Source organism: Eretmochelys imbricata, chromosome 11 (assembly GCF_965152235.1).
Source record: "Eretmochelys imbricata isolate rEreImb1 chromosome 11, rEreImb1.hap1, whole genome shotgun sequence".
Taxonomy (NCBI): Eukaryota; Metazoa; Chordata; order Testudines; family Cheloniidae; genus Eretmochelys; species Eretmochelys imbricata.
In genome coordinates this window covers 34,407,306-34,431,087 of record NC_135582.1, presented here as the reverse complement: position 1 = coordinate 34,431,087, position 23,782 = coordinate 34,407,306, and the positions used below count along the sequence as shown (strand labels likewise).

General features: G+C 38.3%; 2 protein-coding genes across 10 annotated transcripts in view; both read left to right on the top strand.

Moving 5' to 3' along the window:
- Positions 1-1,538, top strand: part of FAP (fibroblast activation protein alpha) — a 56,472-nt gene extending 54,934 nt beyond the window's left edge. For 2 of the 5 annotated variants that reach the window (XR_013347548.1, XR_013347547.1), the window contains one exon: positions 644-710. Coding sequence is in view for 2 of the 5 variants with exons in the window: in XM_077830438.1 (XP_077686564.1) it covers positions 644-745 (102 nt within the window). In the remaining 3 variants the exon portion in view is untranslated. Of the gene's footprint in view, positions 1-643 lie in introns of all 5 variants that reach the window. The other 3 variants (XM_077830438.1, XM_077830439.1, XR_013347549.1) reach the window with 2 other exon arrangements.
- GCG (glucagon) lies at positions 664-23,291 on the top strand. 5 transcript variants are annotated; one of them, XM_077830440.1, is made up of 7 exons: positions 664-750; positions 16,148-16,248; positions 16,683-16,844; positions 17,935-17,988; positions 19,249-19,386; positions 21,592-21,735; positions 22,792-23,291. In XM_077830440.1, the coding sequence occupies exons 1-7, from the start codon at positions 724-726 to the stop codon at positions 22,814-22,816; spliced, it is 651 nt and encodes a 216-aa protein (XP_077686566.1). In that variant the 5' UTR covers positions 664-723; the 3' UTR covers positions 22,817-23,291. The 5 variants fall into 5 exon arrangements, with proteins under 5 accessions (XP_077686566.1, XP_077686571.1, XP_077686569.1 ...); XM_077830445.1 differs by lacking the exon at positions 664-750 and adding an exon at positions 4,080-4,188; XM_077830443.1 differs by lacking the exon at positions 664-750 and adding an exon at positions 9,957-10,091.
- Positions 23,292-23,782: the final 491 nt, after the last annotated feature.

Sequence of the window (23,782 nt, the reverse complement as noted above, 5' to 3'; positions counted from 1 at the left end):
CACTGCATGCATCGGATGAAGTGAGCTGTAACTCACGAAAGCTTATGCTCAAATAAATTTGTTAGTCTCTAAGGTGCCACAAGTACTCCTTTTCTTTTTGCGGATACAGAGTAATACGGCTGCTACTCTGAAACCTGTCATAATCCATCTAAGTCACTGTTCTCAGGATGCTGTACATAATGACTAGTATAATGCTGAATGATTTGGACAGATCTCCACAATTTTTAGGCGAGGGCTGTTTGGTGAGAATAAAACATTGCTAGCTAAGTCAGTCCGTTTTAATAATCCTACTACTAAGGACATGCAGCACATGCCAGGGACTCTTGTCCCTGAGGGCATCTTGGAGTGTTTTTGCTCTGGCTTGATGCAACTAACTCACCAGGCAGCCACTCTGACTCCCAAATCACAGATTATTTAGAAACTTTGTTCAATGAGAATATGAATATAAAGAAAACTGATCAAAAATAATTAACACAAAAAACCAAAGATCTACCAAGTCACTGCCCATTTGCCTTTGTGAGGCACCTCGCAACCTTTATGGGGCTGTAATAATAATTAGTAAAGATCAAGCTTCTGGATTGTTTACTTACTGTAGGATAGAGAAATCAAGTGTGCTTTGTTGGGTTTTTTTCTTCTTTTTCAGTGGTACACTGATCAGGACCATGGAATTCCAGGCCTTTCGAGTAAACATCTTTATACCCATATGACCCACTTCCTCAAACAATGTTTTTCCCTGTCAGAGTAACAAAGGTATTCTCAGCACGATTAAGCATCTTATACATCACCGGGAGCTAGACGTGCCTTGACGTAATGCAGTTGTAACTGTGCATAGATTAAGTACATTCTGCAGGTGGATTAATAGTTAAAGATTAGGGTATTTTTAATTTGGAGTTTACATCTGTTATTGGTGTTGTATATTAGCAGACACTATACCCCTACAGGTTTTGGCACATTTAACACCGGCCTGTTAAAAAAAAAATAAAACCAGAATTTAAAATGCTATGTATGGTTATTGTTATCTTGCATAAAACTCATGGTCTTGGTTCTGGTTCATGTTCCAGAGATAGATGCTCATTTGGGAAGAAGACATAAAGCCAAATGAATATGTTTGCTTAGTTATATTAATAACAGTTGACAGCGCAATGTGATTTGCTAATTAATGTCCCAACCACAGTAACCATGGACAAAACCTAGTGCTGGGTGAACCACACAAGGTTTAAAATTGCAGTTTGTATAATCATGCTGAAGCTTAGATGCTTGTCCAAAGTTTCGTCAGTGCTGGTAGGTTTGAAATCCTGAGTTCCAAAGAACAGTCTTTTCCTGAGATTTCCACTGCTTCCTAGCATGAGCGAGGTCTGTAGCTTGGTGTTTCTGGTCTTCGTCTGGGCTGATATGAAAACATTCATAGATGCTTGAATTTTTTTTTTTTTAATTTACCAAACCTTTTGAAACTCAAACCAAGTTTCAGTTTGGGTTCATTTTAAGGGGTAGAAAAAGTACGTTCAGCACAGTTATTTTATTCCAACAGTTGTTTCCATTCTTATCCAGAACTTGCTAGCCACATTGTGTGTATCCAGTAACCAAATCTGTGGCAGAGGCATCATTTTCATGAAGTTTCAATGGGCAGTTTTATCCTGGCAATGCCCATCTCCTCGCTGGGACCCCCATTTTACAGACAGGAACTGAGGCACAGAGTTCCCAAGATCACACAGGAAGTCCATGGTGGAGTAAGGAATTGAATCTGGGTGTCCTATGCCCCAGGCCGGTGCCCCAACCACTGGGCCATTCTTCCTCTCTGCTAGCCAGTTAGCCTCCCTCAAATTGCTAAATATAATAGCAACACTGAACTGAATCTCAAATACCATTCAGTCAAAAATGAGAGGAATCATTCAGTCTTTTCTTGCTTTGTTTTCAATTAATGTTAATCCACTTAAAACAGATTTTTTAAAAAGATAGCCCAATGGTACTTGGGCCTTGATTCACCACTGTGTGACTCCAGTTTAACACTGGTGCAACTCCACTGAAATCAGTGTAACTGAAGTTGCACTGTGGTGACCCTAAAAGTTTTGGGCCCTGATTCGCTCTTAATGTTTGCGGGGGGGATGCTGCTTGGGAAGAGTCCTTTTACAGGGTGCAGACGTGGGAAGTGTCACCTCACCATTTCAAAATAGACCTAGTCAAGTTCTAGAGGATGTTCAGAAATCAATTAAATAAAAATATGAAAAATAGAATCTGTGAGGAAAAGTGAAGTGAACTTGGCAAAGAGAAGCTAGAAGGATAACATAACTATCTACAGATACACAAAATGATCTTTATCATTATAAAGATGATAGTCATTGCTAGTCCATGAGAACAGAATCTGGAATGGACAGAAGACAAAGAAGGAAAACTTTATGGTAAATATTTAGAAAATGCCCTAAATTCATGCTTCCTGACATGGGCAAGGTCAGTACAATGCTACACATTTAGCAGGTCTTTTTGTTATGAGTTTGTACACAGCCTAGCCCAGTGGTTTATTGTCTATCTTTGGGGTCCCTCAGCGCTTCCACAATGCCAATAAACAAACAACAACAAGAACAATAAAAGGGAACTGGAAAAGAGATACCAAAAGTGGCTTTGAAATCACTACCAGTGGACATTCGAGCCCTAGACTAAGCGTTCACCAATCAGGGATGATTTGAGAATTAAATCAATCCTGCCATGATGCAGGGAAATAGACCAGATGTTCTACAAACCAAATGATTCTATGATCATACTTGCATAGGAGTTACCATACTGTATCAGACCCAGGGTCCATTTTATCCAGCTTCTTGTCTTTGACAGTAGCCAGTGCACCATGCTTTAGAGGAAGGTGCAAGAAACCTTGAAGTGGGCAGTTATGGAATAACCCATAGGAAAAGCTTTTTTCTAACCCTGTCCACTGTTGCCTTAGATTTCTTTGTGTGAAAGCAAAGGCCTTAATTTGACCAAAATGACAAAAATACAGGATTTGTCCAATGAAGTTAAAAGGTGGAAGCAAACTGCTGTATAACAACTCCCTTTGTTTTGTGGATGGTGATAACAAATCTGATTTTCCTCATATAAAAACATTCTTCAGAGACAGATAAATCTTTATGTAAATGTTGTTGCCAAGCTGTTTGTAATGGTTAAATTATACTTTGATGGGAACTCTTCAGAAAATATTCAGTTCAGTTAAGGTTTTTTTGGAAACACTCCAATTAAGTGATGTTAATGAGCTTTTTGTTGATAATGTAATTAAAATTCAGCTGTTCTAATTGTAAAAAGGAAAAAATTATAGCTCTGAGAAAGTTAACAGTAAAATAAACAAATATAACATGAAGCGGGGCTAATTAAATGGTGATTATATGGGCCTCTGTGAGTGTTCTACCGACAACAGTACTTTCAATAATGGGTGATTTCACAAATGAGGAATACAAGTCAGTTGAATTTATTAGGGCCTAATTCTCAACTCTCTTACAGTGGTGTAACTCCAGAGAAGCCACTGTAAAATGGGTATGACTGAGCAGAGAAACACTATTTAGGTTCAAAGGATACAGATAGGCACCTACTGCGATTTTCAAAAGCACCTAACTGCCATTGATTGAAATGGGAATTAGGCACCTAGGCACTTTTAAGATTTTACATACCACCTATCTGTATCTTTAGGCATTTAAATACCTTTAAAAATCATCCCCTACTGTCTAATATTGGAAGTATAACCAATGAAATGATTCTGACCTAATGAGTCATTCATAAGCTGTGTAAGCTATGAAGCTAGAAGCGCCTGGAGGAATGGGCATACTTGGAGAGTTTAAAAGGTGTGTGTGTGTGTCTGTGTGCGTAGATAGAAAGATAGATGAAATAATGTTTAGAAATGGATTAAGTTGCCTGGACATCATTGTTAATCTGCTCTAGTGCCTAGTTATTATCTGGGAAAATAGAGCAGGCATTGTCAGACTTGGCTTCTGGGGTTGGGGGAGAAAGTAGGGGGATAGACAGAGGTAGGGCTGGGGGCCCAGGGGGGAAGCACACCATTCTGTTAATTCTGCTTAATGTTTTTCTATATCAGCCACTATGCACTCTCTTCACCGTTTGTAAGGAAAAGCAGGACTACGTCTCCAGAATAGTGTGACAACTACACAGCACTGCTGGAATAACTTCTACCCTGCAATCAGGAAGACAGGGCCAGTGAGTTAAGTAGTTAAGGATGGGAGGCGATATCTTCAGCTAATGCCAGTATTTAAATCTCCTTGTAATCACATATGCTCCGTCCACATAGGCAGTCTGTGCTAACAGCAGACAATAGGGCTGATGTGCAATGCAGAAACTCCTATGTGTTCATTCATTAGCAACTGACACAGTGCCCATCAGAATCCCTGCAGCACTCTCCACTCTGTATTGCCATCCACCAAGTCTGGCAGAGTCTCAGCATGTCTACTGATTGGGACAGTTAGAAAGAGCTAGCACACTCCTCCCCTCCCACAGGGGTTCAGGCAGGCTACAGCTCCTCGTAGCCCCTGCCTCCAGTCAGGCTTTCAGCTCACCCCTGGGGTGGACAGCCTGCCTGCTCTGCTTCTCAGTGGACTTTCAGGCTGCTTCCAAGAGATGGAACACTCCACCTCCTCTCCTCTGGGTCTCCTCCCAAGCTGGGCTCACCTAGCTCTATGGAAACAAATTGTGCTCTTCCTCACCTGAGCTTTATTTCTAATTAGGTCTGGCCCCATTCCCCAGGTGCAAGCAGGCAGTTTAACTGATCTCTCAGGTCTGTATTACCCCTTTACCAGCATGTGTGAGGTGAACACCCTATTCATACCTGGACTTTAGTCTCAAACTCGATATTTTAGCTCTCTCTGACCCAATTTACCACAGTGGACAGCTAAACTTTGGTTTTAAATAACTCAAAGGGTATGTCTACACTTGGAGTTGGGAGTGTGAGTCCCAATCAAGGAGACATGCCTGTGCTAGCTCCAATCAAGCTATCACGCTAAAAACACAGTGTAGCTGTGGCAGCGGGAGTGACCAGCCACCCTGAATATGGTCCCATTGAACATGCTAGGTACCTAGTCAGGGTGGCTAGCCCCTCCTGCTGGTTGCAACACCTCAGCTTCACTCTGTAGCATGGTGGTTCAGTCAGAGCTAGCCTGGGAAATCCCACCCCCCAGCTCGAAGTGTAGTTATTTAAACAAGTCTGCTAAGTCACTGGAGATGGAGCTTTAGAGAGGAAGTGTGTAGACACTACTATTTTATTTGTATTGAGCAGAGAAGTCCTTGTACAGGGAAATAATCAAACACCGATTAGATTGTTTACAGTTCCAGTTCCCCTGTGGATGCTTTGCTAGCACAAAATAACATGGTGGCAAAGCAGGGGCTGCTTCAGTTCAGTGGCTTAAATATTTCTCGTACAGCATCTACACATGCACAGCAGTAGATCCTCTGGCCCCACTCCAACCCCATGCTCTCTCCTGCTCCCTGCCCACCCCCATTCCATGCTGTACAGGGTGCACACACCCCATGAGTATCTCTCCCACATCCAGCCCCTCTTTCCCATCCAAAGTGGAACCACACCAGTTCTGCTGCACTGGACCTTCTGTGGCTGCAGAATAGGCATGGAGAAAAACAGGAGTGAAAAGGCCAGGTGCACCTCCAGCCAGGCCTTCAGGCCATGGTTCAAGCTCATAACAAATTGGATCAGAGATAAAGTCAACTTCACATCACATTTAGTATCTTCCAGTTTATCAGTCAGCTCCCAATTACAGGGCACAGCTGTTTAATACATTTTGTAGAGCCATTTAAATGCTTTGTATTTAATCTGAATAATTTATCATATTTGCTAACGGTATTGGTATTACTTTCAATTATATTCATTGTCTTCACAAAATGTAGCATAACTGGTACACAGTGGACCAACTCCTCTGCCTGCGTAAATTGCTGCAGCTCCATTGATTTCACATGGAGCCGTGCCAATATGTAGCATCAGACACTGTGGCCTATTCCATCGGCTTGATACCTCTCTACTCAATGAGGGCCAAACCCTCAGCCTTGGTGCATCCATGGTGGCATGGAGCCTCACTGGAGCTGTACAGTTTAGCCAGGTTCTGGGGCACTAGAGTCTTTCATGTAGTCTGAGAGGGAAAAATCCTCCTTCACTGAAAGCCATCACTGCTCTGTGAGGTGTAGTCAAGCCTGGGAAATGATGTCAGGCAGGTTATGAGCATGTGCTGTGCTTCTCTGAAACCCACAGTGGGAGTTCAGATCCCGTCTGACTGTCAGGCAGTGGTGGGGACCCTTAATGGGTCACATAGCCCGAACAGTATAGTCCTGGCTGACAAGTCACTGGACAGATGAACACCTCCAGGGTAATTGTCATGAAGAGAGGGGAACATGTTTACCACCCATTCCCCCAAGACACAACCACCACCAATGTGCATGTGTTGTGTATTTAATAACAAAAATGGTAGAAAAACAGTAACAAAAAAAGGTCACTGGAATGTGCTGACTTGGTTGAAAAAACAAAATTTAGAAAAAAAAAGTTTGTTTTTCATAAAAAATCAAATTGTGATGAGAAACTTCCTTAAAAGTACAAAATTCAAAAAATTTCAGCCCCTCTAATAAATACACTGGACACGTACTTGATCCATTTCTGTAATTTTGTTTGGCATACAGCTCACCCATTGCATACAGTTGCACTCACAAATATACAGCAATAACGAAAAGCACAGATGGGTTTTGCTTCTTTCCTGTAAAGTTTTTATATTGTGTATCATTCAAGACATATTTGTAATCTGATGATCACTTAGATTGTGCTGAACTAAATAATCTATATAGCAAGTTGTCTACCCAGGTGCATTCAGCTGCTCTGTTTCATACTTCATACTCATTTGAAATGACTATACTGTAAATAGAAAACTTTATTTTTACAAAAAGAAAAGAAGTACTTGTGGCACCTTAGAGACTAACAAATTTATTTGAGCATAAGCTTTCGTGAGCTACAGCTCACTTCATCGGATGCAACTCATGAAAGCTTATGCTCAGATAAATTTGTTAGTCTCTAAGGTGCCACAAGTACTCCTTTTCTTTTTGTGAATACAGACTAACACTGCTGCTACTTTGAAACTTGTCTTTATTTTTACACTAGAGAATAAATAGGACTAAACAAACAAGAAGTAAAGAACTGACAGGATTCTGGGGAAGGTGATATTGTATTATCTTTTGCAGAGCTGATTTAGGAAGGCTGTGTATCTTTCAACTAATAATAAATAAAACTCAACATGCAGTAAAGTAAGGTTAGTAGCAATCCATTGCAACAGGACTATCTGTGTACCATACTGGGCAAGAAACTGATAAAAGGCCAACTGAACGCCATCTGCTGTCCTGCCTGGGAACTGCAGAACTGCTCTCTGGTGTGTTCTCATAGATGAGTAGGAAAGTTCACCAACATGATGGAGAGACACAGCACCTTGTGATATTTAAGGATTCGACTCACTTTCCTATTTAAAGTCTGATTTTGCCCCCCATACCTAACAATCTTAAAATCTTAGTCCAGAGTAAATTTTTTAAAAATTTGGGGCAAGGTAGGCAAGGCACTTTAGTGGTATTGGGGTTCTCTAAAATGAATGGATTTGGGTTTTGCAAGTTGTGTGAATGCTTAATTTGGCTCCCAAACATCTTGGCGTAGAGGCTGCAGACCTGTTTCATTCTGTCTGTGCCGGGGAGGATTGGTGCCTTGGATTAGTTTGGGGTGAGTTTGTGTGTGTGTGCAGTGAGGTTGTGTTGGATGAGGAATTATACAGATATTAACACACCTTTCAGACAAAAGTTTGAAAAGCCAAAGTATGTGCGATATACCTGCAGTATTTGGATCCATGTGTTAATATATGTAAGCACATAATCCCAATCCATACATTGTATCGGGGATTTGAAAACATTTTGGATTGGGGGGAGTGAGAATAAAGATAAGGGAGAGAGAAAAGAGAGAGAGAAGGGAGGTATAAAAAGGAGATTGATGGGAGAAGAAATGAATGAGGAGGGAGAATGAGTTGATGTAGGAAGGGGGAAGAGTGAATGAAAAGTGGAGGAATATAGGGAATAGCAGTGGAAGAGGCTGTGCACTTAAGTTTTAAACTTCAGCACAAGCAGTCATTTGTCCTTCACATATAGAAAACTTACAGGGAACATTGGCTTCAGTACATGGACCCTGTGAGTGGAGCAATGTAATAACTTCACAATGTTAGAAATTAAAATATACCATGTGGCCAGTGTAAGGTGGCATGACGTGATGAGATTTGCTGTTCCCTAGGTATATACAATAATACGGTACAGTTACATGGGTATCTATGGGGGCGTTGGTGAGCATACATTACAATTTGTATTTGCTGTTATATTACATATAGGATCTAGGCTTATCAGGCTAGAGGCTAGATTCTGGTTTATATTCTGACTCCTTTTGTGCTGCTCAGGCAGTATGTGTGGCTGGAATCTGGCCACAGTCGGCCAGCAAAGAATTCTTCTAATGAAGGAGAACTCTGCTGGTGTGAGGGGTTAGGTGGGGAAAGAGAGGATGTATCTTTAGGGACCATACTCCAGTATCATAACTTAGCCCCTACGATGCTCTAGTTCATGCTGGGGCCACCGCTGGTGCACAGGTTCAGTGAGCTGTAAGTGGCTTCCTAGTGATCCCACACCCCTCCCTCTACCAAGCAGAACTTTAGGCTCAGGGGAGCATTTAGCCCTTAATTTCTAACATCTAATTTGGACCATCTGATCACTTACAAATATAATAAGCGCTGTCAGTTGTGGATACATTGTTACAATTTGTACTTACAGGTTTAGCAGGTAGTTCCAGATCCGGATCCCAACCCATGAAAAAAAACACAGGAGGAAGTCTCTATTGGGATCTCCTCTTGGAGACCCCAGACTGTTGTTTCATAAAAGAGGATGAAGGACCCACCCCACAACACTGGCAGATCCTCAGGAATCTGTTCAGATCCCAGGGCCATGTGCACAGAAGTTTTGTGCCTCTATGCCAGCTCCGGCCATTGGTGCCCTTCCCTCCTGCCTCCTTGGCAATGCTGCTTCATCAGAGCTGGGCTTCTGATCCTGTCACTGATGCCCCAAGGACTCACTCTGAAGGGCAACTCTACATGATATAATACAGCCTCGGCCTCTATTATCCTTTTAAACTCATTTCCAGGGCACCAGGCTATATGAGCAGATCTAAGGGGCATGATGTAGATCTCAGTTATGTAACAAGTATTTGGCATACAGATCACACATGTACCATATATTCTCATACGTAGGAATTTACAAAATTGATACATTGCACCTGGACATAATTTGAATTGAAACCAAATGTTTCTATTACATTCAATCTGTCTGGTTTAGGGTTTTGTACTGGTGCCCATCACAGTAGTATCTCAGCTTTTCTTGAGTTAATTATATCGGCACAGCAAGGTCTCTGGTGGACTTTATGGAGTCTTCCCTTTCTCTGGTTGTGGGAGACTTTGTGTGAGGTACATGTTTCTTCTTATTATTATTACTATTTTATTATGTTAAACTTATAAAATTGATGGGTGAAGTCCTTGCCCCACTGAAATCAATGGGAGTTTTGCCATTGACTTCAGTGGAGCTAGGACTTCACCCGTCAATTTTAAATTAAATGTCAGATAGGCAAACCTGAATTTGAAGGACATGTTGCATTGATTCCTAGCACCTTTACTTAATTGTGTATAGCCCTAATGTCCTCCTGATTGATATTTACTTCTTTTGACATTGACATCTCATTCCTTTTGCGTCTCCATTAAGGACCCATCTCCACAATGATGTCATACAGTAAGCAGAGTCAATATGTGAAATTGCTTGTAAAAATTGTCAAATGTAAAGTAAAGAATAGCAAATATGATTTTTTTTAAGTTGAATAAGGAAACTGTCAGCAATGATGCACTCTCATAATGCTTACTAGAGCTGAACAGTATATATAAGGCTGAGCCACAGAGGCAGCTAGGCAGATCTCCGGATCCTGAAGGTTTCCCAAAGTTCCAGAAGAGTAGCTGCTCTTTCTCCAATCGCTGTGCATCACTTCAAAGTATAAGAAGGTAAGATTCATGCTAGCTACCAATAAGATTTGTTCAATGGGTTGAGTGCAATTGTTCTGTCCAAGGTTTGTAAAGCAAATACAGGATCTCTCAAAATGGTGCTTTTTAAGCTTTTCTTTTATTATTATTATTTATTATTATGTATCATCTTTTTATATTTGGCATGAATAAGTAGTGTATATAGTTAAACTTTAATCAGTTTTAGTTTATTCAATAGAAGGCAATTAATTTAAGAGAGAATGATCCAAAGATCAAAATCAACTTCTAAGACTGACAGAAATGATAGAAAGGAGGATGATTAAACATGGACTCATGGAAGAAATGCATTATAGTAAGAATTTAAATGTTAAACACTTATGCATAAATATTGATTTTTGTTGTTTGTCTTACACTCACATTTTCAAATACCATTTACTAGACATGTGTCCTTCACAGATACTGAACCATTTTTACTTTAAACATCGTCATTCCTTGTAGAAACATCCTAAAAGTCCGATAGAAATTAATAGGGATGAAAGTAGTAGGGGACTAGATATATTAAATAGGTTTCTATAAAAATTACTTGAAAATATCTCAAGGTAGATTTGCCACTCCATTACAACAGTTTTACACTGGTCTAACTCCATTGAAAATGTGGTTTTCATTCATTTTATATATATTACACCATAAAATGCCATATGGGAAAGTTATAGATGTTATGTATATCATTTAATAGAAAATTTTAACCTTCCTGTTGGTTATTTTGAACCAGCCTACAGAATTGAACCTACAGAATTTAATACAGAATTATATCCCAGTTGTGGAATACTGTAGGATGGTGCAAAAAACTTCTAGAAAGGTATCGATTACATTCTACGTAACTTTTCCATAAATGCATTTTACAGTGTAGTGTGTATAAATTAGTAGTAAATTACATGTACATTAAAGAGATAGTAGATTCATAATTAATAACCTGTACTATCTGCAACAGTCTCATATCTCCAGAAATCTATTCTTATTCACATTTTAATTTTCAAATAAAAATATTTCTCCTTATTCAGCCATTATGTAACTCGACTGATTGTTGGAATTAATTGGGCTTTTAGCAGGATTCTTTGTGCAAACTTTGTTGCAATATATCCAAGTACAGCTTCCACACAGTACACTAAAGAAATCTGTAGTAAAATATGTTCAGAAGACTAGTGAAAGTCCAGGTTATCAAGAAAAAATATTCCTCTGTAATTCCAAATGCAAAGTAAATGCTATATGAGTCAATAACTTTTTTCAGCCTTAAACATTTTGATCAAGATTTGATAAATACATATTATTGACAGTCTCTCTGGTGGCTAGGATCCTGGTTAAGAACATCTATTCAGCTGATTTGTTAATTTTTATGTGTCTCACTGTAACAACTTCAGTTTAGCTAATACATTTTGAAACTGAAGGAAAGGAAGGATTTGAAATGTACTTTCTAATTTCTAATTGGAGAGGAATTAGAAATGAATTCATTAGCCAACTTAAAAAAACAGATAATTTTCTACTTAAAATTTATTTCAGTGTGACTGGAACTTTGACACTTGAGACCACAAGCTTTTGTAGCTGTTTCTACAAAAAATCTAAACCTCTCAAACAGATTCAAGAGCCAGGTTCCACTTGCTATGGAAATAATCTTATCTGGCTTTCAAGAAATAATTATAGGTAATAAATCTGTACAAATATTCTTTTGTTAACAATTCCTCTTTCTCTATAGGGCACACTTTTGTGTTTTCTAGAATGAAGCAGTAATAGTATAAGAACACATTTCTAGTTACTACGTTTGTCTTTGACTTATATAAAATAAATAACTATTACTGACCGTGATTACCAATGCTAAATATTGAAGAATAAATGTACAAAAATGCATCTCAAATTTTAAGATAAAACGTTTGACAAATATGTAATGAAAGTGCAGCAGTTTTCAAAATAGCTGGCTGGCTAAAAGGCAGGTTCCTCTAACTTAAAGGTTTCAGAGTAGCAGCCGTGTTAGTCTGTATTCGCAAAAAGAAAAGGAGGACTTGTGGCACCTTAGAGACTAACCAATTTATTTGAGCTCACGAAAGCTTATGCTCAAATAAATTGGTTAGTCTTTAAGGTGCCACAAGTCCTCCTTTTCTTCTAACTTAAAGATTTTCAAATCTTGCAAATACTTTGTAATCTTTGCTATTTTACTAATCTCACCAAATGCTACTTGCTGATACAATCTAAGGTCTTGATTCTAAGAAACATACTTATTTAGAAAGAACTCAAGCACATACTTAAATTTAAATATATGCCAAAATCAGATCAAAGTAAATGGGAGCACTCTCATATATAACATGAAGCACTTTGCGTAAGTCTTACAGGATTGGAGGTTAAGGATCTGTCCCCAAAACCCAATGAAATCAATGGGAGTCTTTCCACAGATTTCAGTAGACTTTGAATCACGCTCTTTATATTTCTAAATTATTTACTGAAGATCAACTTTTTCATATTGATGATATTCAACATAAACAGCATTTAATCACCAAACTATTTCATGCCAAATCCAGCCAGTTCTAGAAACTTTTGACTGAGGAATAAGTGTGAATAGACGCCAGGATTTCTCCTGTAGTCTTTAAACACGTGAAATGTGAAACTGATGTATTCTTTAGGATCAACATTGGATGTCAGTGTTGTACCACTGAAGTACAACTCCAAGTGGACAGAGAGTTAAATATTGTGGCTGGATTTTAATAGTTTTAGGACCAATATGACACTTCTAGATACAATATGCATGGTATGTTGAAATGGAGTAATTAAACCTTATGCTTTGGGGCATAAACTAATCACTAAGGAGGTCAAAAAGGAATTCCTCTCTATGTTTACCGTTGCTTGATCAGCCAGCTGCAACTGTGAAGGCACTTACTTGCCTTTGGCGTATTTGGTATTGACCACTGCTAGAGATAGGATAATGGATTTCATGGCTTAAAGATCTGATCCAATATGGGAAACCTTATATTCTTCAATTCATTTTTCTAGCTCTGACTAAAATGCCACTTAACTATATTGCCTTATATTGCAACCCAGCAGTATTGTATTGCTATTGGCCAGCAACATGCCATTGAAAATAGGGCCTTACCTAAGGGTGTACTCTATCTGAGCAGAGCTGGAATGTCTGGCAGCAGTTAATACCAGGGGACAGATCCTCAGATGGTGTAAATTGTCATAGCTCCCTGAAAGTCAATTGAGTTGTGACAATTTGCACCAGCCGCGGATCTGCGCCTAGATATTTAGAAATCCAGTTTCATGATTGTTTGGTTCCTATATCCTGCACTGAGTGTTCTGTACATACTTCTGAATGCAGATCTTCTATGTACTTCCTCTCTGGCATCATTGCTCTGCACCTAAGTTATATGTATTTAGCTCTGGGGAAGAAAACCTCAATATAATGGTCTGAATACTAATTTACAATAAACAATGAACCTTAGTCAGTGCTTTCTGGTAAGTGCTTGCTATCCATCAATCGTCTAGTACTTGGCTTATTATATTTTCCACTCAGATTTTTGCCAGATTATTGGGTATTTGGTGTCCATTGAGTCTTCTACTCTGTTATGTTTCATGTCCAGTTGTGTGTGTGATCTTATAATTCATGGAAGATACAAGTTGTCATGCTCAATTATGTCTGAAAACCTGCTCTGAAATGTGTCATAGCATAAACCTGAAACAACAAGGCTTCTGATCCGTTCTTACCTCAGCCCATGGTCCCAAAGTAATGCAGTATAGAATGGATCCATTTCTGCTCTGACTGACACTCTGTCTGGCTCACTGAATTCAAATAAACAGGGGATTTTATGGGGGGTATAAATCAGTGCAGAATTTAGCTTTAGATGCGTACAAGGATCCCTTATTCTGACACCTGAACCAATGAGGAAGACTACAAGTGAGGTGGAAGGTTAAATTTAGGTTTTTTTATTGGCCTCCAGGGATTTAGTTAGCCACTTACATTTTATTTCAACTGGCTCAATTTTCCTATCTCCCTTTGTTTTTCAGACTGTAGTATAAACTTCTCTGGAACATTTTCATGGATGGGAGAGTGGCTCTTTCAGGCATACAACAGAGTATCAGTTCAAATGCATGATGAAACATTTCCAGTGACATTCAATTTCTGTGAACTTATTACAATTTCAGTTGCTTTACAGTAAATTAACATTGTCATCCATGCTTATTTTAAAGTATGAATTGATGAAGATTAGCTACTTTTTGAGCTAAATATCTTGGCTTGTTTAATTTATTTTTAATAGCCAAAAGCATGAGTCCAAAATGTATATTAATTAATTTTATTAAACAATCATTTCATAAAGTTAAGAACTGACCCAAAGCAAGTACTTTAAAATCTACTTGCTGCTTTATAATTTTGCTTCAATTTCATAGATGCTTTCATTACAAATCACTTTAGTCTATGAGCCAGTGCAGGCAAATATCTACTGCTGCTCGCTGATGTGCTAACTTGTGTAAGTGGTCTGATTGAATTCAACAGGGCTATTTGCAGTAATAGGGGCTATGCTCAGCAGTAAGTATTTGCAGTATTGGGTAGAGTTGGTCAAAATTATTTTGGTCAAATATTTTGATCTATTAAAAATGCAGTATCAAGGCAGTCAAAACTGTGAATTTGAGTAGAATTTGGAGAATAGTTTTAGACGAATAAAAAATGAAAAAGAAATTTAGAAAAAGTCAAAATGTTTGACAGTTTCAAAATGAAATATTTTGACTTTTCATTCCAAAATGACATTTCATTCTAAATTTAGCGAGGTTTGTTTAAAATAATTAAGGTTAAAAAACACCCAAAAATGTAACAAAATAAAATGAAAAACTGAACAAAATGGCAAAAAAGAAAAGGAGGACTTGTGGCACCTTAGAGACTAACCAATTTATTTGAGCATAAGCTTTCGTGAGCTACAGCCCACTTCATCGGATGCAGCTCCTTTTCTTTTTGTGGCTACAAACTAACACGGCTGCTACTCTGAAACCTGAACAAAATGAACATTCAACCTTAATAATGTTTTTCCAGTTCTGCCAGCAAACCAAAAAAATCAATTATTTGTTCATCTCCAATATTGGGTCCATAAGCTAAATCAAACTAATAGTAGTACATTCAATAATGATAATGTTTAGCATTTACATACTAAGGAACAGATGGTAATCACCTTACTCATGCTGGTGATTGCTCACTGAAATATATAATTAAGACAATGAAGCTACGTGTATGAGAAAGTGTTCATCAGTCTGAATAAGGGATTCACAATGTAGTGCTGAACCACCAAAACATATATATATGTACTGTATGCCACACTGTGATACTCTTACTCACAGTGAATAATCTTACTCATGAGACCACACAGGGAGTAGGATAGAGATCCCAATCTAGTCCTTTATTATTAATTTTATACAGTCAATGGAACTACCCACAGCAATATGCATTACACCTAGCAGCGTATCAGGATCAGCCCTTTATGGTTGTAGCAAGGTGTAAATCTAATGATGGACTAAAATGGAAAACCTAAGACTGTACTAGGTATAGCATTGTATCAAAAGCACCATAAACACAACAGAATTTCATATACCTTCTGTATCACAAATTTCTAACCATAAATATATTTATTTTTTGTAAAAGTCACACTCTTGATTGAAATTTGCCTATTTTACCCAAGGAGCCCAATCCTACAGGTGTTCATTGCTTTAAATGATAAAAACAAAAGCATACAAAACACAAGAATTTAGAAGTGAGGGGATGAAGAAAAAATGCTCAGTTAGAGCAAGAAGAGTGGCTGGATGTGACACTGCACTCTGTGATGGGATTCTGCTTTTATTTCTTTAGTCAATAAATTCAGAAAATTAAAAACCACCTGGTGTTATAGTATGAAAATTGCAACACATTGAAACTATGTAGGATTATCATTCTCCTCTCATATACATGGAGTTTCATTCCATTCTATATTAGTGGGTTTCCCTGTCTATATATTGACTCCAAAGTATGTAAAGAGGACTATATTTATTCCCCCCCCTCATCTGTGTTCTGACAGGCAATGAAAATGAAAAACATTTATTTCGTGGCTGGATTGCTTTTAATGATCATTCAAGGCAGCTGGCAAAATCCTCTTCAAGACACAGAAGAGAAATCCAGGTAAATACTAAAAATCAAACATCTCAGAATAATCCAAATATACTCCCCTGTACTTTTCCCGCAACTCGACGCAAAATCTTTGATTTGAGGAAAAGTTTCTTATAATATTACAGTGTATTTAATTCATCTGTGGATCGGAGAAGGATATCTATATTGCAAAATGCAGCACACCAGTTTGGTGTTTCTAACAGTGCCTTTTTATTGTTGTCCTAATAGACTCTTAGTTATGCAGTTACCAGGCTGCTGTACTGATTGACTCTGTCAGCCAGCTAACAATCATATCTGTAGCAAGTAATTTTTGTTTCTTTTTTTTCTTTTTTGTTCTTATTCTGTTGGAATATAGAATTTTTTTAAAAAAAGAAGTCAGTGCAGGTATAGCACCCTTAGAAAGTGCTATCATCAATGCTGATTAATCTATTACATACTATTCATAGATCATTCAAAGCTTCCCAGACTGAACCATTAGATGAATCTAGACAGCTGAATGAAGTAAAACGTCATTCACAAGGCACATTCACCAGTGATTACAGCAAGTACTTGGACACTAGACGAGCTCAGGATTTTGTGCAATGGTTAATGAGCACTAAAAGAAGCGGGTAAGCATATTGGAAAAATCATTATAAATCTCCATGCACAAATAGAGCCATAATTTAGTGCCTGTCAGGAATCAGTTCACTGTTCAGCTTCCCCTCACAGAACATGATCTATTTTCCTTTTTAATGGATAGCATATAAATCAGAGAAGAAGACCTTAAGGATAATTGAAACATAGCATTGATATATTGTTAGCAAAAAAATGAGCCAACCGTGGAAGATCATTGTTATATACTAGTTCAATCTTTTTTGAAATAGCAGAAGTGATTGGTTGAAAATAGTCATCAGTCTTTTGGCTGGTATCAGTGTGGTATCTGATTTGTCATCTGTAAGGAAACTCTTGCAGGATGATGGACTCAGTGACCTAATAGATCTTTTCCATATTTCGCTACTCTGATCCTATGGTCTCCTTATAGAACACTTATCAAGGATTAAGCTTTGTCGGCCACTAGATACCTCAATTGTGCCACAGAAATACTGGCAATGCATGCCTTTTTGGAAGATATGTTTTGGTCAAATACAAGTTTCTGGGCTCAGCCTAGAAGTAACTGGATGAAATTCTATGGCCGATGATATACAAGGGGGATCAGATGTTCCCTTCTGGCTTTAGTTAGTGCTGCTAACATTTTAACTTCCTCTGCTAAGGTGGTCCTTAAAAACAGAAGTACAAATGCTCCCCGGGTTACGCAATCATTCCGTTCTGGAATGCCTTGCGTAACTCGAATTTTCCGTAAGTCGGAAACGTATTCCCCCCCACCCCACCACCCCGCGACCATTACGCAAAAAAACAAAACAAAACAAAAAACCTCCTATTTTTAGCTTACAGAATTTTTTCCATAAGTGTGAATTTGCGTAAATCGGGTCTTGCGTAACCCGGGAAGCGTTTGTATGGAACTAACAGTTTCAAGAGCCTGTATTCAATTACATTCACAGCCCCCCAAAGCACTCACCTGGGTAGTTTAGCATTCACAGATTTTTACAGTGACATTCAAATAATATTCAATAGCATTTTATGAGCTAATGCATATTATGCATACAATACAATGTACTAATATGATATCAGTGATATAATGACTCTGGGCCTTTGCTACAGACAACCGGCACTGGAGGAGAGAGAGAATGAAAAATTCCTGGACCAGCTGTCAAGGTACTTTAAAATGCTGGATATGTTACGCGGAAGGAATTGATACAACTGAGATTTCTGTTGGGCAGGAAACACAGCCAACAATATAGAGAATTCCTTACACCTTCATGATTATAATGCAGGAATTAGATACTCCAGCCATAGAAGAAGGCATTCTGGGTCTAATTTTTACAGTTAGGGAGGAAATGATTGAGACTTTCATTATGATAGGGAAGCTTGGAACCAGTGGCTGTGAGCTAGGTGAATTCAGGAATGGCTTCGAGAATGTAGCAGTATGAGAGTATTAGATTTCAGGAAAGGAAATTTTAGGGAATAAAGAAATCTAATGATTAAGTTACAGAGGAAAAAAGTACTAAAATCCCACAAGTGTGAGTGAAGGCAGGGGAATCCTAAGAAATATGGAGTTGGGGGATCAATACTGGACACAAGACCAATAAAAGAGGAATGATATATGATGAGGCAGCCAGAGATTTTAACGGAGTAGCACAGGGATCAGTGTTAGGTCCATTTTTATGTAACTTGTTCATTGTAGAAGGGGGAATAGATGGCATGTAATTGAAAAATGCAGATGGTACTAATTGGGAGGAATGTCAAACTGCCAAGCAGATGGAAAAATAATGCAAAGGGCCCTAGAGAAATTTGAAACATAGGCAGAAAATAACAAATGCTAAAAATAAATGCAAACTAATACATCTGGAAAAAAATGCTCCAAAACTTGTCTACTCTGCCAGAAGGCAGGGAATGGATGATCCAAGCAGTTATAGTGAGCAAGAAATTAGATGTAATTTTGCAATGCAATCTGGCTTCAGAAAAGATCAGTATGATCAATTTTGGTCTGAATATGCAAAGGCAGTGTGTCAAGGGATAGGGAGGAAACAGTCCATTTCTACACACCCTAGATATGAGCACACCTGAAAGAGTTCTGGAAACCACATGACGAAATGGATGTTGAAAAAGTGGAGGTTCTTCAGAGAAGAGTAGCCAAAAATGCTCAGTGGCTGGAGGAAATAAAGGCAAAAGGAGTTAAATCTGTACAGTTTGGCTAAGAGACAAAAGGGGGATATGATGGAATTATTTAGGGTGATACCAGGGGGTGTAACTAAGACCTAGGGTGAAAATATGAAGGCTAATTTGGGGAGAAACTTCCTGCTAATGAGAAATGTTGGTCTGGCAGGAACTAGAAGCCAACAGAAGCAAGCAAAGGACACAAATAGATAAAGTGATAACATAGTCCTGATCATAAGAGAACTGCCTTTCTTTCAGCAATGGACTCTCGAGGCGTCATGCTGAATTTGAGAGGCATGCTGAGGGCACCTATACCAGTGACATCACCTCTTATTTGGAAGGTCAAGCTGCCAAAGAGTTCATTGCTTGGTTAGTGAATGGACGAGGAAGAAGAGAGTAAGAATCCCTCCGTTCCTATCATGAAATGTTGTTTGGCTTTTCTGGTTAGAAATCAAGCCTAATGGAACCATAATGTATTTTTGTTTTATTCTTGCTGTATTTCATATTTTTCTTTGTATCTTAAGATACATTGTGGGTGTGAGATGATCATTTTAAATGATTCAGTCCTACTACAGATTAAAATTAAGATGTTGACGAGTTTAATGTGCTGTTACACTGTAAAAGGTCAAGTTAGATTCAAGGTCAACATGTCTAAATCTGAACCAGTCTTTCCTCCAGAATTCCCCCCTCCCGTGCCCCCCCCCCCCCGTTTCCCTTTCTAAGATCTCTTTCCTGCAGTAAGTTCAAGATTCATCTCCCTGTCCTCAAAGTGCCCTTCCATAGCTCTGCCCCACCTACATTTCTGACCTCTTTGCTTTGACATCTTCTCTTGTTCCATATACCTATCCCAAGCTGCACTCTTTCCTGCTTATGCACTCCTCTCATTCCTGACTTTATACCTTCTTTCATTATAATCTTACACTTAGAACAGCCTCCCATTTAATCATTTCCAAGCATCCTCTGTCTCTTCCTATTTCAAATCCCCACCTGCTCTTCATGGCTTAGCAACTACAATGTTCTCCTCTGTTATCCGTTCTGTACTTATTTGGGCCTTTAGACTGTAAGCTCTTCAGGGCAGGGATTTCATTTCACCCTCTGTTCTTTGAAAAAATACATTTTACCACTGTAAAGCACCATGTATGTCTCTGGCACTATATACAAAATAATAATAATATTAATAATAATAAAATATCTCTAAGACAAGATTGTGTGTTGGAGTCTAGGAAGAGCCAACAGATAAAGTAATTCTGAAAGGACTGACTATCCCTGAAAGGATAGAGTTAAAGAGTGAGATCAGCTATTGAAAAGAGAATGGTGGCAAGTTATGCTACTGACATTCTGATTTCCAGTAGTCTTGTTGTCATGGGTAATGAATGGCATTCATGGCAGCAGAAAGGTATCCGTGTATCTGTAGATAATGGAGGTAAAAATTAGGGGCCAAATTCCCAGATCTGGTCAAGCTGTGTTCAGCCCAGATTCCTAGGTGGGAAAGTGGGGTAAGTGTAAATCACCTTTCCAAGAACTTGATCCTTGGCCTTATTCCAGATCAAACTAGCCTCTGGGGTCCCATAGAACAACCTAATGGCCCTCCTAAATTATGCAAGTTAGAGGGCTCCCCTAGGGGACTATTCTGCCTGCCAGCAATCACCAGAGCACAGTGTGTTCCAGCTCCAACCCACTTGACCCCTGTCAATTAAAGAACCCCCTTTGCCTGGTGAAAGGGAGCAAATGGGGTAAAGGTGTTTGTCAGGGAAATCTCTGGCTGTCCTGTTAGAATAGATCTCCGGGGCACAAAGAGGAGCCAGGATCTGGCCTCATACATAAGTGCTGGAATTAGGGGTGCCGGGGGTGCTGCCTCATCCCCTAGCTTGAAGTAGTTTCCATTATGTACAGGGTTTAAACAGTTAAATCCCACTATAAAAATTGTACAGTTAAATGGCTCTCAGCATCCCACTATAAAAATTGTTCCAGCACCACTGGCCCCATATGTCTGTATACAGCACACAAACACACAGAATTTAGGAAAATACTATAATTGGCAGCTGTTAATTCACAAAGCTATCACTCCCAATTGATTTTGCTAAAAGGGTAAATATTCATGCACTAAACACCTTAGGAATTATAAATTTAGGACTTCATAAATCCAATAAAACTATTAATCAGCTGCCTGAAACAGTTGGCTACAATGTAATAAAACTTCATTCTTAAACAGTGAAGCTTATTATGTTTACAGTGAATTTGATTATGTTTTAATCTCAGCTGTGAGTAACATTGGTTTAGGAAATTGCAGTTTGATGTATTAGGTCTGGTGTTTCTGGCATTTTATTTTTTTTTTATTATAATTGAGGAATTAAGACTCACTTAAAAAATCTTTGAGAAAAGTGCCCTAAATGGGAAAGGACGACATCCAAACCATCTTCTCTCACTGAGAAGTACTCCAATTGTTCATTTAACATAGAACATTCTCATACTGAGCTAGCCTTGCGTCCCTTGAAATCAGTGGGAGCTTTGAGTGTGTAAAGACTGCAGAATGAGGCCCTTGAAGAGGTTTGTTTATTGTGGTCTGCACAGCTGTTATTTGACCGTTTCTCCCCTTTAAAGTTTCTCAGAAGAAGCTAATGCAGCTGAAGAACTGGACAGAAGACATGCAGATGGCACTTTTACCAGTGATATCAACAAAATCCTCGATGACATGGCTGCCAAAGAGTTCTTAAAATGGCTGCTTAACACAAAAGTTACCCAGAGGTGACTGAATTTTGATCATCTTAAATCTTAGTATATTTAGATTTTTAATATACTTGCAGCACACTGAGGAAAGACAGATCATTTCCCCCTTAACTGTCACTATTTATTTATACCCGTACATATATTAAAAATGTTGGACTACAACCGTGCCATATACTGTAAGCAAAACCATTCCAAGTATAGTCTATGTTTTGTATCAAGAGTCAAGTCCTGTTCCTATTTAAGTTAATGGGAGTTTTGCCACGGATCTGACTTTGACAAGCATTTGGCCCAAAATAAATTATTGATAAAAGAAACTGACATGTACAGAGCAATTATAACCACCGAAATACTATTAAAACGTATCGGAGATTTTTTTTAAAAAAATAATACAGTCTAAAAGAGTGGTCTGAGCACAGAATGTGGGAGCCAGGAACTTCTGAGCTCTAATCCCTCCTATGACACGAAAAACCTCTGTGGCTAAGGTGGGTAATTTAAGCCCCTTGCCTCAGTTTTCCTATTCGTAAAATGGAAAAATAGAATTTTCTAACCCAGTTCTTGGGGCGTTTTATGAATTATGTGTTGATGTTTGTAAAGACAGAACTGCTCAAATTGAGACATGTGTAAGGTGTTTGATTTCCAAAGATGCTGAGTGCCTTCCCTACGAAAATTAGGCCTCTTTCATGCATCTCACACAAAAATGGAAACATCCAAAATCACTAGTCACTTTTGAGAATGTAGGCTAACAAATACTAATTCTTATTATTAAAGCTTGAAAATAATTATTAAAATATAAATTTTATTGGCATTTTCTTTTTTTCCCCTTTTTTTTTTGCATTTAGCAAATTTAGCATCTAGTACAACATGAAAAAAGTTGTTTAACAACATCCACTAAAAATCTTTTTAAGAGCTTTACTTATAGAAATAATTGTGATTTCAATCTATAATTAGAGGGAGTTGTTAAAGGGTTTGTGGAACTAATATCAGTTAAATCTAAACCAGGAAAAATGTCTTCCACACACGTTTGATTTTCTGAATACTGTAACTGGTCCTAATTATGTCCTTTTGTTTTTCCAGGGACCTTTTGGGGAAATACCAGTAAAAGTACAAAATAAATATGGGACAAGTCAAGATCTTCTTCACTACATCAGCTGCTGGTCACCAGGGAATTCTGAAATTTGTGTTCTATAAATTATATTTATAAGCCATATTGCTTTGCATGCCAAGAAATGAATTTTACTATAGTGTAGTGTTGCCAAAAGATTATATAGGAAAAAGATGTTATCAAAAGGACACACAAAGTAACAGCTTTAAGAATACAAAAATGCCTCGTCTTCATATTTTCCATTTATTTAGGGCCAAAATATCTCTACTTACAGTTAGCAATGAAATTATTTTTCTATGAAGTCGACTTGTACATAGGATTGATTCCAAACACCAAATATCTGCATTATTAGAATGGGGCTGGCAGTCACAGATGTCTGAGAAGTGAACTTCCCTCTTGAAACCTTTGTTATAAAAAGGCTAAGCTTTCAGGATATTAAATGATAGCCTTAAATAAATTTTTTTCAAGCTTCTTTTTTGTTGTCTTTTTTTTTTGTGTGTGTGTGTGTGTGTGTGTGTCCCCCTTGCGTCTTTGAAGAAACACAAGCTTGTTTATATCTAAGGAATTAAAGTGTCACAGAGCTTCAAAGTGATTCATTTGTAATGCTGTGCATAAATTTAGCATTTGTTTCCTGACATTTGCATGGTACAGTATTTCCTCTTGTGAATGGCTTTCATGAAATGGTTTTGATGATTTCTAAAACTGAGGATGTGTGAATTTCGAGTAGACTTTTGCTGAAAAAAGGAATTATGAAAGCAAAAGCTGAGTTTAAAGGGTATAGGGTGGAGTTGTTTTAAAATGTTCTTTATCACAAATTGTTGTATTTTAACAAAATGTGCAAGCGCAGCCATCTTTTCAAATTTTGGAGTGCTATGTGTTGCTTATACCAGGCACTGTTGTGTAATACCATGAACGCAAAGTGCTGGGTCAGCTAGTTCGAATATGGTCAGTCAATCTTCTATG